Source organism: Seriola lalandi, unplaced genomic scaffold, assembly GCF_002814215.2.
Source record: "Seriola lalandi dorsalis isolate HSWRI2012SDOR001 ecotype SW California unplaced genomic scaffold, Sedor1 jcf7180002054616, whole genome shotgun sequence".
In the NCBI taxonomy this organism is placed as follows: Eukaryota; Metazoa; Chordata; class Actinopteri; order Carangiformes; family Carangidae; genus Seriola; species Seriola lalandi.
In genome coordinates, this window is record NW_019525169.1 from 1,034,530 (window position 1) to 1,050,182 (window position 15,653).

The 15,653-nt window shown below is 40.8% G+C and overlaps 2 protein-coding genes across 2 annotated transcripts in view; both read left to right on the plus strand.

Annotated features, from left to right (window-relative positions):
* Nucleotides 1-2,196, plus strand: otud1 (OTU deubiquitinase 1). Its single transcript, XM_023420017.2, has one exon. The coding sequence runs from the start codon at nt 240-242 to the stop codon at nt 1,602-1,604; it is 1,365 nt and encodes a 454-aa protein (XP_023275785.1). The 5' UTR covers nt 1-239; the 3' UTR covers nt 1,605-2,196.
* A 1,930-nt stretch (nt 2,197-4,126) lies between these two features.
* kiaa1217 (KIAA1217 ortholog) overlaps nt 4,127-15,653 on the plus strand; it is a 109,890-nt gene continuing 98,363 nt past the window's right edge. Inside the window, exon 1 of the mRNA XM_087177653.1 lies at nt 4,127-4,259. Within this exon, the coding sequence (XP_087033779.1) occupies nt 4,190-4,259 (70 nt within the window). The 5' untranslated portion in view covers nt 4,127-4,189. The remainder of the gene's footprint in view (nt 4,260-15,653) is intronic.

Sequence of the window (15,653 nt, forward strand, 5' to 3'; positions counted from 1 at the left end):
GCAGAGTCTTGTTACAGTTTGAAGTCTAAAATTAGGGAGGCACCCCAACAGCAAATGACGCACGAAGGCTAAACTGGACCTTCTACCCGTCTCTGTGTCAATGGTAATAGGACTCAGGACCATGGAGACGTTCCCCACAACTTTGCTGTTGTTGATGACATGCGGGGTATTTTTAGCTGTTGTTGTCATCTTTCCGTAGCAGCCCAGCTGCAGCGTTCAGTATAAAGGACTCTTTCAAAATGCAGTTGTACAACAGTGTGCTGACACACTACCCGAGGTCGTCGCGCAAAGTTACAATAACTTTATCGACCGAATCCGAACGATTGAACGGGACAACCTCAAGTTCCTCTGTGCCCGATAAACCGCGATTCACTCAACCGGACACTTCAACGACCAACGGGGATCCGGTGAGAGAGACTGCTCCTTCCGCAAACATGCCTGCCTTTTCATGTTACGAAGCTTCATCAATGAGGCCAATTTACTTCACGTCGACTGCTGAAATATTAATCCGCAGACCGGATGGAGTGGAGAGGTCTGTTCCTGTCCATATCGTGAGGGAGTCCAAATCCAAACCAGCCTCTCCTAACTCGCATAATGGAGAAAGCATCCTCTGTAATGACTGTGATTCTGATGTGATAGTTGACTTCATAGATCATCTGAGAAATGGGACAGATGAGCTTCTCCCTGACTGCCCAGAGCTGGCTGAAGATCAGCTTTTCACCAGTAATAATGTTTGTGGACCCAGAATAGAAGAATACAAGAGGTGGGTGGGAAATTCAAGTGAGGATGATGCGGTTTCAGTGACTAATGCCCCCTTTAGAAGCAATGGATGGGCCTCAGTACATGAAGAGGAGCAAGTCCCCCCCAGGGCAGCTCAGCCTGGAGACCTCATAAAGGAAGATTTTGGTGATATAAGCAGTGGAAAAGCTGCTCCAGCGTCAGATGAGAGAAAGGCCTTTGAGCTCAGTGTTCTGCAGGAGTGCCCTCCACAGAGATGCCAAGAGAGAGGGGATATCAACGATAAAGTCACCCGGTATCTGGCTGAAGTGGAGAAACAAAACAAGTACCTCCAGGAGAGGAATAAATTCAGGTACCACATTATTCCAGATGGCAACTGCCTGTACAGAGCTGTGTGCAAAGCCACGTACGGGGACCAGGCGAGGCACGGGGAGCTCAGGGAGCAGACAGTGCACCACATCGCTGACCACTTGGATGAGTTCAACCCCATCATCGAAGGGGATGTAGGAGAGTTCCTGATCAACGCAGCGCAGGATGGAGCCTGGGCCGGCTACCCCGAGCTTCTCGCCATGAGCCAGATGTTGAATGTCAACATCCACCTAACAACAGGGGGGAGCTTGGAGAGCCCCACTGTCTCCACCATGGTGCACTATCTAGGGGAGGAGGATGCTTCCAAGCATGCTGTGTGGCTCAGTTGGCTCAGCAACGGTCACTACGACGTCCTCTTGGACAGGTGTCTCCCCAACCCAGAGTATGAAGACTGGTGCAGGCACTCACAGATGCAGAGGAAAAGAGATGAGGAACTGGCGAAATCAATGGCAGCCTCATTATCCAAAATGTACATTGAGCAAAATGGATCTGCATGAAAGAAATATGTTGGGAGTTAAAGGACGCTCACTGTTACAATAGAGTGCAGAACTGTTTTTTTTACTCTGCTTGGTTTCTGCATACTTTAAATGATTTTTATAAGATTTATATTGTGAGAGAAAGGAAGTGCAGTGCACATACTTGGGTTTTTGTATATGCAAACATTGAAAAATTGGTCGCAGTTGTCTCTGAAAGTGTTTGAAAGTGTGTGAGCCTGTTCTTCTTGATAGTGTGGGTTATGTTAACATGAGTGAAATACTTTAAAACTGTTACTGTACATGTAAGTGCTTTTGAGTCTATAGTATTTATTTGCCTTTATTGGCAGACCAGTTATTTTTCTATCATGCCTATGCTTTTTATGCAATCTCCAAATATTTTCAAATGCCAACTGACTTGGTTTGCATTTTGTCATTTAGCTACATTGTTTAATATCTGTCTAGCTACTCTCTTTTGCACAAAAGTCCTATCAGACTAGTTCAGAGAGTTAGATTTGTGTCTGTGAGAACAATTAAAGGATTTGTTTTTCTATTATTACAGTTCTTTTTGGGAATTTGACATGATATTTCAAAATAAAGTTTGGAAGAAACCTGATTTGCAATGATTTCATATTTAGGTTACATGCTCATTGCTTGCTTTGATGTCCCTTTCCTACAATCCCACAGGAATTGTTATTCAGTATCACAATGATAATCTCAGCTATGTTATCACAGGCTCAACTTTGTACATAGCAGTAATGGGATCCATCTATTAAAATGCATCAAAGCAGGCCGGATGAGGTAATGTGTGCGGCACTCATCCCCCACCCCCTGCTGGCCTAAAGTGAAAAGTGATGTTTGGAATTTATTACATGCTGTGACCCTGGAGCCTGCAGCCTCCCATTCAGGTCAGACTGCAGAACTCGCTGTATTAAGTGACTGTGGTCTCAGGACACGGATCACAAGGGAGCTGTGCTGTGTCAAAGCTATGTGGAAGTTGAAAGCTGAAGGGTGCACTGTTACAGTGTCACACAGAAGTACAATGTCACTGTAGTTTATAGATTTATTCTGTTTGGTTTCTGCCTTTTAATCAAATTAATGTGGAGAAAAAAAACACATTGCTCTCAACCAGCTTAGTCATACTTAAATGTGAGACAGCTGCACCAAGAGTGAGTTCTGGTTCCCAGAAATCTGGCTCTTTAGCTACAGTTTCACACTGTTTTTCTTTGTTGTGTTGTGATATTTCTAGTGTTCTCCTTTTGTGCGATCTAACTTTAAAATCTTTTCACAGGTTTTGTGAATCTGAGAAAAAATATTGTCATGTAAAAATATAAAAAAGAAGAGAAACACAGCTCCAACACAATTTTTGACATCTGCCTTGAGCCTAGATAATATCACAGTTTGCATGTCTGTGAGTTGTGAGCTGCTCAATTGAAGAATTCTTTAACCTTCTTATAGTTTTTTTGTGGAATTCGAATAAGTTATACACGCTTCATGTGCTTCACCATATGCTGATGGAGACATTTTGTATATTTGCTTCCCAAATTTAAAAGAGTGTCAGAATTCTGTGTTTTTTTCCAATTGTAGTGAATTGCATTTTATTGAGGTGGGCTACTCACGGTCCACCCACCTTTTCTGACTCAGGTGCCAGACCACAGTTAACGTTGCACCTTTCTTCCATTAGGTGGCAGTGTAGTCCCCCATATACTCTTGGACAAAGTTACTGTATTATTAAAGGAATGAGTTTCCTTTTTCAAACTGATTGCAATGTAGGATTATTGGACCTATACTGCATTGAGTTAAATGGGCTGCATTGATGTCTAACTTCTACAAACTAAACTGTGAAATGGTTCAGGATTAGTAGGCTACATGCCAAATAGATGATGAGGGATTGTGCGTTTTATTTAGTTTGAATCAATTGTTCAGTCGATTTCCCAGCTAAGAATTTATGATACAGACTAAATGTTGACAACTTGACTGTTTCAGTTTCCTGACTGGATAATTTATGTTCCATGTGGTCTTACAATAAGCCAAATCCATGCAACATCTGTATGTTTGCGCAGCTTCCTACTTAAACTTTATTAGGGAGTTATTGTGCATCATCTCCCGTGAAAGCTTTACAGTGATGACGTAACCCTGCAGTCCTGTGGACATTAGGGGGGAAAAATAGAAAGTTTGTAATTTTTTTTTTGTTTTAAATGCGGGAGGAGGGAAAGTGCCTCTTCCTGCTCCAGTGTGTCTCGGATGAAACTATTAGGCAGGGGGCAGGTGAGAGTGGACTGAGCGGGTTGCTTCACCGCAGTACTGGCACAGTCAGCACATACACACACATACACACACACACACACACACACACACGCACACACACACGCGCGCGCACACAGCAGGAGCAGAGGGAAAGTCAATGACGGACAGATCCCGACCGGTGCGCGTGGTTTAGTGTAGCCGCCTGTGAAGGATTCCCACGCGCCACACGCAGACGGGGTCGCAGTCGCCTCGACGCAGTTCCGCCCCGGTGCTCGGAAGTTACCGGATACTTTGAAACAACCCGGAGGAACCGAGAACACAGTCGGTGGTCGTGTGGCTTGACCTGAGAAGTGGTATCGGACATGTCGGGACACCGGGTGCAGTTCGCAGACCTCCCTCCGAGTGACCACAAAGGAAGTCCCAAATTTCACAGTAAGAAAAATTATCATCTCTGCTGACCTTCATTTTTATCTTTAACCAGAAACTCTACAAGAAAAAAAAAAAAAGTGAACAACTGTCTTTGGCTTATTTAAGGGGTTGACTTGTCTAGCTTGTCTTATCATATCAGTAATGTTGAGTATCGTTCTATAGTCATACAACAGGAAGAAAAACAGTTAAAGCTACTTTCACATAAGAATCCCCATTGGTATATGCAGTTGTTTTTCTTCCCTTTTCTCTCATGTATGGTGTATTGTAGCCAAGATGTTGTAAGTAATTAGACTTAAAACCTCAGCTGTCTTTAATGATGGGAAACAGCTGTGCACCGTAACCCTAACAATACATGATTATATGCCAAAAATAATTTATCCTTATCATGCAATCAGGGGTAAAAAGTCTCAGCTGCTTAAATGTAGATTTTTAAAAAAATAGCTATTCCTCATTATGTCTTCCTGTTACCAAGCAATTTTTTATTAGCTGTCTTTTTGAGAAAATGTGATAATTGTTTCTGACATAGTATTTTCACTGCAGCACATACTGCATGCTGCTGGTGATACTCCACGTGTAAATGCTCCTCGTGCATGACTGGTTTGTGGAGGCTGTGCTGACCCTTAACCTGAGATCCACTTTGCATGGGCATCAGTGGTGTGATCCCATTCAGTCCCCACTTAATACACTTACCTGAAGTGGCAGTTGCCCTTTACGTGCTGCTGCTAACTTTTTCCTCCTCAGGTCTCTTCGATGAGTGCAACACTTCTCGTGCTCTGTCGTAGTAAGGTGATGCTCACCTTGGGATGCCTTTTCCCTGCATCCAACAGTCACACCATATCACATTAATAGCTATTAAATAGGAGCAAGGTATTCAGGGCTTTTGTTCTTTTATTTCTCTAGTGGATTGTTTAAAGATGTGCGTCTGATTGCATACAAGGTGTTAAAGTGTCAGCCTCGTGCCTCTGCTGCTATGTGCTGCAGTGTATGCACTACAGCATGAGACACACACAAGCTGAGCTCATCTCCATGGTGACAGGTTGAGTGACAGGACACGTGAGCAAGGATGCGATGGAAAATTGCCAGTTTGCTGCAAAGCCCTTCAGAGGGGTGCATCCACAGTACACTCTGGTTTCATGACAGCGCATATGCGTATTTGTCATATATTTCTATCTATGATGGCAGCTGTTATGGCAGTTTGATGTTTTTGTTTTTGTGTTTTGTCACAGTCAATGAGTAACATGCGTGTGGACAGCAGGGTGAGAAGTGCTGACGTTGTGTGTAGGTTAAGCTCAGGTTGTATGCAGGGAATGCTGGGTTGGTGCGTGGAAGGACAGAATGGCAGCTTCAGCAGCAAACCGCACATTCTGACTCAGCCCATCCGTTTCTCTTGCTGTCCAGGCGCAAGTGACAGTGGGGTCAAGTTTCAGTCTCTTCTCCTTCTCTCTCTCTCTGATGTACACACTCTCACACTCTTATGTAGTGGGGTCCAAGAGTCTTAGACCACTTTCCTATTCAAGTGAATGGGAAACCCTGTACCTCTCAGAGATAGATAGCCAAGATTTAATTCTCATTCACTCCTCATATTAGACGTGTGAAATGCAAATAACTGGATAGCATGGAGAACAGTAGCTCATCCATCACTCCATTCATTTTCATACTCCTATAGCAGCTAACGATCTTGGCGTCACTCAGATGGAATACAACAGCAGATACAAGTAGTTTATTAAAGAAGGAAGCATATTAAATATCATTTTTTCCTCTTGCTGCACCCGACAGAAAAAACACAAATTTCTGTGTGCCATAGAAGGTTTCCAGGACAGCCCAAGTAAAGCAAATATAAAGGCTTTCTTAAACAGGTTATATGTTGAATCTCTGTTGTGTTGTACCAGTTGCATAGCAGCAAAAGGATGAGAGTTACATGAAAGTTTGACTGATTATGACTTCAACTGTTCCCCTTCAGTCTCCTTTTTGGCACCAGGTACTTCTTTTTCCAGAGCACATAGTAACCCCTCATTGCGGCGGCATTACTATAGTGACAATGCATGAAGCTATCATGACGTCATTTTACGCAACACACACATGAACAATGGAGGATATTGAAGGGAACCCATACAGAGAAATGTCTGCCCCTCCTCCATTGACCACTGCATGGTTTTGCAGGTTGCCATACTAAAAGCATACTAATAGAAATATAACAGGCTACAGTGAGCAGTGTACATTCGCTTGGCTGTTTAAATATTGGCGGGTTTGTTGACACAGTAGTGATGATTGTCTCTGAGTAATCAGTAGTCTTCAGTGTTTTTACGTTATCCTTTGGTGTCGCCTCAGCTCGCTTGAACTTCAGTGGAGGTGCTACCAAAGAAAGTACCTGGTACCAGCTACTATCCACAACTTTTGCCTGATCGAAAACCAAAAAAGGCGAGCGGAGTCTAGTCAAGTTGAGCTGGTACACTGCAGTGCAAAATGGCTAGTAGTTAATAAGTGGAAATACTAATGTGTCTATGAAAGGTTGAGAATTGTATTTCAATACTTTTAGAAAAGCCAAACTTATCATTTTCTTATTATCTGAAATTTGTTTTCGGTGGCAAGAAAACTATGGATGTGGTTTTGAAGGCATGGTCAAGTTGTTAACACATATTTATTTTGGTTGTATCAGGGATGATATGAAACCATACCACGTGTGTCAGTTCAGTCTTAGAGATTCATCTAAAACAATTGAATGTGCTCTGGATCACCTGTTTCACCATGTTTCCATTTTGACCTCAGCTGTTACTTCACTGTTCACCATGGTCACAGTGGGGAGTTTGAGAGTCATGTTTTCCTAGCAAAGAGGTTTGGTTAATACTAATATTACCACAGGCATTGCCATTATCATGACGTGGTGTCCTTTAGATTTTAGATTTAGATAGGAGCTGCACATTCAGTGAGTAAAGCAGTGATATGTCTTTCAGTGAGTCCCTTTACCTCCTTGGCAGCTGCTCTCTCAGCCGCAATGTTTGTCATCTCAAGTTTCCAACAATATTTGAAGATTATGTCAACAGTGTCTGGAGACAGATATGCAGTCTTAATTGGATGGCTGAATGAAGATATTGCCTCTTCTGTTTCCATCAGTCTGGTAGCAATTCTCATGAGGAGAGAGGGTGGAGCACTTCGGCATCTAGCTCAATCACTAACTTGATCTTCACAAGGAACAGCTTAAATCGCTTCATAGTTTGCTTTCTGCCAAGAAACGCTGTTAGCTGATGATTGTTACTGTAGCTCATTCCATGGTCTTTCTCCATAAACTCAACTCTGTCATGTGTCTTTGTCCACCAAGCCAAGTTGAGGAAATGGACTTGTTGTGAGTCCAAATTTTCTGTCGTTCCGCAGCACCCCTCCTCCTTCTTTCAACAGCCATCTGCTTCTACTCTGTCTTATCACTGTGCGATGAAATGCCACTTTGCCCTTTATACACATGAATTTCCTATATATGAGACTCTGCTACAGAGATGATAGTAATAATTAACACCACTCAGCTCTAGATATGAGCTTTATTTAAGTTTCGTCAAAGCCTTATACAAATAGGTGATCAATTGATTAGTCAATAAACATATATATATATATATATAATACAAGAGGTTATAATATGTCCTCTGAGTAGCACTGTGTCTTCAGGGCAGACTGGAGGCTACAGTGACAGTGGTGTGATGAAGTGGGCCGGGGCTAGCTGGTTAGCGTGCTAACTTTAGTGGAAGAAAAGTTGTGATAGAGACAAGAGTTAACATTGGCATTGCTTTCCATGAATGGAGACAGCTATTGGCAAGTAAAGGTAGTTAGTTGCTGAACTCAACGTTGCCTCTAGACAGATAAGTAAACAGCTGTTGATCCTATAACTTTGGCTATTCAGCAATAGCAAACTTGTAAATAGCTCCTTTAATAATGTACATACTAATTCAAAAATTAGAGACGCTGACATGCAACATGAAATAAAAAAATCTGTAATGAATAGATAATGTTTCATAGCTTATGTCTAAGCACTAAACCCCACACATTACTGTGGTATGGACCAAATTCCAGACATTCTGGTGGTATTGAGAAGAGTTGTTGACTGAGAGTGTTGGGTCACACCTGTCCAGTGAACAATATTCACGCTGCCTTACCTCATCATCGGAATAAATAAGATATTTGTATGCATGTTACTGATGATAACAACATTTAACATTCCCCATGGACCAACAATAATTAGATTAAACAGCTTGTTTGTGGAAAACTTATAATGTGAATTTGTGAAAAGTCGCAGATTGTATATTTAAATTAAGACAGCAGGCTGGTATCTTGGGTGTATTAAACATGAAAGATATTTGCATATTCAAATGTAATACCTCGCCTGACATTACGCTAATGAGAAGCTCTAACATTATAGACAAACACTACACATTTTTTCTTGCCTAAAAATTTGTCTTACAACATCATAAAGTGCTATACAATAAAAGACAATCTGTCATCATAAACAGGAGACAGTGCAGCTGACTCCATTAGCTTATTAACACTCACTTTGGATAAGTTTCCACTTTGCTCTCGTTGAAACTACAGAGTTGTAGTCACTTATCAGTTTTTCTTTGTCAGGATGTCCTGGACATATAATAAACATAGCTACATCCTATCCTATTCTTTGTCCCTATGCGATTGCCCAGTGGGAAATGTGAAATGCTGTGTTGGAATGATAATCACAGAATGTGCTTCTGTACCAGCTCAGGAATGCAGATGATGTCTGCACCAGTGTCAAGCTTTAGAAACCAGGGGCAGATGCTGTCTTCACAGCTTATAATTCTCTGAGAAAGCAAATCAAATAGACGTGAAGGTAAGGATAAAGCATGGCCTTAATTTCCTAAGACATATTTTCTATAGATAGTTCACTCACTACTATTAATGTCACCTTTTACTGAGCTGCTGTCCTCTCAGAGAAGGTGTCAAATGCCATGTCTAGTAGGCTTTCTGTCCCGCTGAAGATGCTGATCACATTGGATAGGCACTTGAGATGATCATTCTGGAAATAGCCAAGCCCTTAGGATGCCAAACAGCTGTTTTCACAGCGGATTAAAAGCCTGTTCCCTAAGGGCTCTTAAGTTCCCCTCAGAGTGTAAAACACAAAGATTTAAGGGTATGGTGTGGCCTTCTCTTCCCAGGAGTAATGTGCTGTTGTTTTTCTAGCTTTAACTGGGGAAGACACTCTGATAAAAGGCAATAACCTTGAGTTGATAACCATTTTGTTTTTTTTGTTCCTCAAATACTTTTGAATCCCTGAGCCTGTGTGTATGAGGTTTAGCTTAAAATATATTTTCAATATGATTTTCTTACCAATATTTATTTGAGCTTGTATACACTAGTGTTGATTCATAATTATACTGTATTTTTTGACAATATTCATTCTGCTAAAAAAGTAATTTATGATTGTGGAAATAGAAATCAAAACACTTTCAGGGGAGCCTAATATGTGGGACCATCTTTTAAAATATATTAATGTGTCTTTAAACTCCATTTTCCGCTGACCTTTTACCATCCTTCCGGCCACTAATGTTACAAACCCAAGAAAATGAAAGCACTTTGCTTCTCTTTGGCCTATTCTTGAAAAAACATTGCAGAATATCTTCTGACTTCTGACATTTTGTTCCCTCATTAAAGTGTTTGTGAGAAAGGAGAGTTAACATAAAGGTCGTTCTGAGAAATCAAGTCAAAGGGAGACTGTATTTTGAGAAGACCAAAAAAAAAAAAGATGACATAGCATAGAGATTTACAATAAGAGTGCAATATGTTGTACAGTAGATGGTATCCTATGGCTAGAATTACTCCTGCTTGAGTAATTCCCTGTCTCACTGAATGGCTTTGCATCACAAAACTGTGCATGCCTAATGAATTATCCATCCCCTCCTGACTTCTCTGACTCTCCAGCAGCAGGATACCAATGTTATACGGAGAGGAACCAGATGTTTTCCTCTTTAATTTTTTTATTTATTTATTTGGTTTTCTCTCATTGATTCTCCCTCATGAGTTCCTTCCTGAAGAGGTTGTGATGAAGTATCCATAGTTTTCTCACAAAAATACTGTCGAGCTAGAGCGGCGCATGATGTCAGTGCAAAATTTCACCACCTCAAATGTGGAGAATTGGGAAATAATGAAGTTCACCTGTTCGGCTGCAACAGGTGACACATGCACATCTCAGCACCAGGCACTTAAAGCTGCTTTGTGGCTGCAGCAGCTGAGCCGGCGCTCACTCACAGCATTGTCATCCCCACCATTGCTCTTATGTCGCCTGTGGAATCGGCTGAGGAGTAAACAGACACTTCTGTCTTGTTTATTGTCATCTTAAGTCTGGCAGGATCTAACGCCTGATAATACACAGAAGGGAATATACACTGTTAAAATGATGACTCCCAGAGGGTGCCGCAGCTCTCGGCGCAGTTGTCATTCATCCGTCCTGAGCAGCGGTCTTGAAATTTCGCCGCTTCTTTATTGATGATTAGAGATAATCTGGCTGTATTCTTGTGCTGTTGCAATACAGGGTGTAATAACATTCTCTGCATGCAATCCCCAAGCACTAATGATGCATGATGCCAGCCCTGATGACACTGTTTTTTAAAAGAAGCAACAGGAACAAAAAATTGATTTGGACACAGATGACTGAGAAGTCAAATAGCCTCTCCTTTGATGTTGCAGCGAGGTCATGTTCAAAGGAAAATATCAAAAAGGTATGTAGGGGAGAAAATGAAGGCAGTGTTTATGCGTAAGGTTGTGCAGTGATGCTTAATATTAAGTGTGTGTCTGTGTGCTTATGTGTGTGTGGGTACCTGGTAATTAGGCTTATCTTAGGCTTATCTTCAAACTCCATGCTGACGATATCAAGTCTCTTATTCACCAACTGTGATTTTAATGACTTTGCAAATCAATCAAAAGATCTGGATCACTGCCACAGAGCTTGGCCTAGACAAACACACACACACGCTTTAAGAGAAGAACTCCTGTGTCTGCAGTCCTCATTGTTACCATTGTAAAAGTACCATAAAAGGAATTCTTACAAAATTTTGGGAAGTACGCTTATCACTGTCTTGCGATTGATAACACTTTCATATCTGTCCATCACATACTGTATGAGGCTACAGCCAGGAGTCGATTAGCTTAGCCTAACAGAAAGACTTGGGGAAAAAATAAAATTCTGGTAACACAATCCACCTGCAAGCACCTTTAAAGCTCATTAATTAACACGTCACATCTCTTTTATCTGTACAAAAACCTATGTAAAAAAATAGCAATTTGAGGACTTTATGGTCTTACAGGTTATGGGTGGGACTACTTCTTGGCAGGGAGCAGAGACCTCCTGAAGTCTCCGCTCGTTGCCTGGAAACCTCACAGTGACCCAGACTTAGCAAGAAAGCAAAATTTAAACATTTTTGACCTTTTTTTTTGTGTGTGGTATAATATGTATAACCACGGCAACCGCTGTCTGGATATGTTTGTGTGTCTGTGTTAACATTCGTGTGTGGGCTTGTCCATATGTTATTTTACCATCCCGTCATATTTTTTGAGAAGTATGTGTTGCTTTGATATGCAATATACAAACTAAGACAGATATTTCAACATAACTGATAGTGATGCTTGAACACATTCTCACAGCATGATGAGCCCCTCCTGATTACAAGTAATTTCTGCTCACTAAGCTAAAAACACGCCATCTGACACCACTCATTTCACATTCCAAACATTTTGCTTCAGTATCTAATTTGATAACTGAGCTTGTGGATGAGAAAAGAATCCACTCACAGTCAATAACCACAAGCCACTCCTGTCAATGTGATAAATGGGAGGTTTAGTGGGAGGATACAACTGGGTGTTTATAAGTGGATGGGACGCCACTGATTGGGCGCGGTCACAGCCAGGGCCTGTGGGAGGAACGCATACATCCAGAAAGCGCTGAGAAGTTCAGTGATGATCATACAGCACCTTTTAGCAGCTGCGTTTTCCTCCAGAGCTGGTGAAAAACACCTTCAGCACAGTCATACAGCAATTATCCATTCCAACTGGTCGCAAGTTCCATTTTTAATCATAAGAGAGAAAAATGAGTGGCAGAATAAGCAGCGACCTATTGCTTTATCAGCAAATGTCTTCTAAAAAAAAAACTTTATCAGCAACATTCCCTATGTGAGAATGAGGAAATGAATATAGGCATTGCCTTGTGCACTGCAGTAAATTCTTTGGCACTTCCTGAGAATTTTCAGGTCAAGTTGGGCTAATCCACTTTACTCCCTGGAAAGTCTATGAAATACCAGCTGGCCAATAAGTGTGGAGCTGGGGCGCTAGCATCAGCAAATGGCTGTTGATCCTTTGATCCAAACTATAAGCTGAAGACAAAGGATTTTTATAATTAAGAGCCTTTTCTATTATATTCAGCCACCTACCACATATATATCCAGTCATCCTCAATGTTATGGTCAAGTTTCTTGATTTGAGGAATGAATAAGAAGCTCATGAAACTGTTTTTTTTTTTTTTCTCATTTGTGTTGCAGAACAGTTACCAATTAAAAATATTTAAATCATGATATGGTATGGAAACCTATAGGGGACTTTATTAAACTGATCATGTAAACTTGAAAATGAAAGCACAATAATTTTACCCATATGTATATGTTATTGTATAAAAAAGTTAATTGAAAACGTCATAATCCAATTGACATTTTTTTTTCATATAGGCGTTCCATGACCAAATGAAAGTGGAAAAGCTCTTTCACATTTAACTTTTAAAGCTGTACCTCGTTGTACAGCGGACGGTATTAAAATGTTATACAAACAGTGTAACCCGATTTTCCATTTATGTAATATCCAAGTAACAATGAACATTGAAATGCAATTTTCTAACAATTTGCATTTAACATTTCAATTTCAAAGACTTAACATGCTGTACAGTGAATACCATTCAAATGCATTAAGTGAAACAGCGCCCCCCCCCCCCATCTATTTCCATATCGACACCCTCTTAAAATAATGGCCTAAGTCATTTTTTCAGGTTTTTCAGGAAACACAAAAAACTCAACAAAAGAGTCACACTTTTGACATAGGCCATTATACAACCGGGGGTAGAATTGCATGTTCCCCTCAACTGAGGATTCAGGCGATTTTACCAGAGGTGGCCAGCATCATGAGGGGGTGATTTAGGCAAAAAAAACATTTTTGTCAAAACATGACTTAGGCCATTATTTTAGGAAGGTGACGATATTCATTTTAGTGTGGTCATAGAACCCCCATACATATAAGGAAAATGCAAATTGGATTATAGCATTTTCATTTTCATTTTTACTTAACCCACACATACATTTGTGGAAAATTCTGATGCTATTGTGGAATTACAATTTCTCTTCCAAGGTTACATTATCATTTTAATGTAGTCCCCTATAGAATTCCTACCCTAGTCTTTGTTATGATTGATTACTGTGATGATTTTGTCACAGTGTCTTATTTCCCAGCCCTCCGTAGCCTAATGTACCTTTCACTTTAGCTTATCAGAGCTCCTACAGCTGCTGTAGTAGCAGGAAACTCTGTGATATTTAACAATCAAATACGATGTGCTGCCTCTCTGTTACGTATGTGAAGCTACATGCCACGGTGATGCGGACTTGGCTGTCAGGGACCACTGCAAAGGCCAGCAGTTGTGTAAGAGATTTAAAGGCCGAGTCCAAAGAGGGGGCAGCAATCATCAGACCTTTTTGGCAAGGTCAGCAAGGTCCTTCACTCTCGGCTTCTCTCGGTCAATCAAAAAAAAAAAGGAAAAATTTCTTTGGAGCTCTCCAACCTACAGACGCTATACTAGATAGATTGTGGCTCCAAAAAACTTTTTAATAATCTTCTGTTTTGATTCACAACGCTTATCTTGCCGAGTTTTTGAGCGAGATGTATAAAACAACAGCTTGATGACATTTTGGATGTTTCCGTTTGTCATGCGGGATGAATTAAAGCACGGGGTTTTGTCTGCTGTCCTCCATTTGAACTATCACCAACTGTATTTGCTTTTCAGAAACCAGTGGGAGATTGTGTTTTATTAAGACCTCTGTGACTCCTAACCACGGCGTAACTGCTGGTAAACTTAGATAATGATACACAGACGCATGTGTGTTTGTGGGTGCATCCGTGCATGAGCCTATTTGTGTGTATGAGGAGCTGCAGTTGATTGTATGTTTTCACACTGTGCTAACTCTTGACGCCTTTTTTTTTTTTTGGGTTCATGTCCCGGCATGGCCCGATGAAACACGAGTTATTAGTGTGTATATGATGGCTGTTGTGTCTATGATAGAAACAGCCCCTTCAGCCATTATGTGTTGTTCTGACCTGAGTCTACCCAGCTGTATATTTCGGACCACCGGGGTGGAATGTATACTCGACATTTATCTTTGCCTTCAAATGTAACCTGGCAGTGCGCATTTCTCATAGTTTCTTACATACCTCTCTTGAGAAAACGTTACGAGTCCATTCGTACAAGGAGCTGACAGTCTCAGCTAATCAGCTCTAGGGTTCTGCATTTACACTAGAGAAGTGGTAGTAGAGAGGTGATTTACTTTACTTGTTTTTAATACTTTTTTCGTATTGCATTGTTTCTGTTTTCCTTTTATTGATACTTCTGTGGTTTTCTGATAAAGAATGACTCATTTTGTTGCATTTTTTTTGCATAATTTTAAATTAGATCATTTTCCACTGAAAAAAATAGTTTTGCTTAAAGTTGCACTAATCAATAAATGCATATTAACAAACCCACAGAGAATTATCTCCGGACCTTGTAGTTCCCCTCAGCTCTACAGAGCATTTGTCCGTCAGCTTATTGTTTTGGTTTGACAGTTCATTACTTTAATGTTTTTGCTTCACTCTCACGGCTCTCATCAACCTGTTGGATGTGTAAACGAGGAAGTAATATTATGTCAGTGTTGTGTTTACAGCTCGTTCTGCTGTGCCCAGGTGGCTCAAACTTTGCATAATTACTTCATTGTGATTTAGGGAATTGTTCACTAAACTCCCCAAATTATGTTTTCCCGTTGTTTTTATTAGCATATTACCCAACATGCATCATTGGTCTGAAGGTCTGGAAGCCCTTCTCTTTTGGAGAAATTAGTCATATTTTTTTTTATTTGATAAAAATGTGTTGATTTGTATGAACTTTAGACACTGTGTACATGTTCCTTATTTCAACAGTCACTGAGAGGTCCTCTACCCTTATATTAGCAATAGCAGTGTACAAAAAAGGCTCTTAACTTTACGGGAAGAGCTGTAAGGATTATATGGCACTTGAAGAACTGACCTTGATACAACTTCAGAGTGAGACAATAAATGTACCTGGAAAGCAAAGCGGACCTTTGATCCATGCAAATATGATTTAAAAGTTGT

Excerpts from the sequence above, each read along its gene's own strand:
- otud1 (XM_023420017.2), top strand. The coding sequence starts at position 240 with ATGCAGTTGTACAACAGTGTGCTGACACACTACCCGAGGTCGTCGCGC.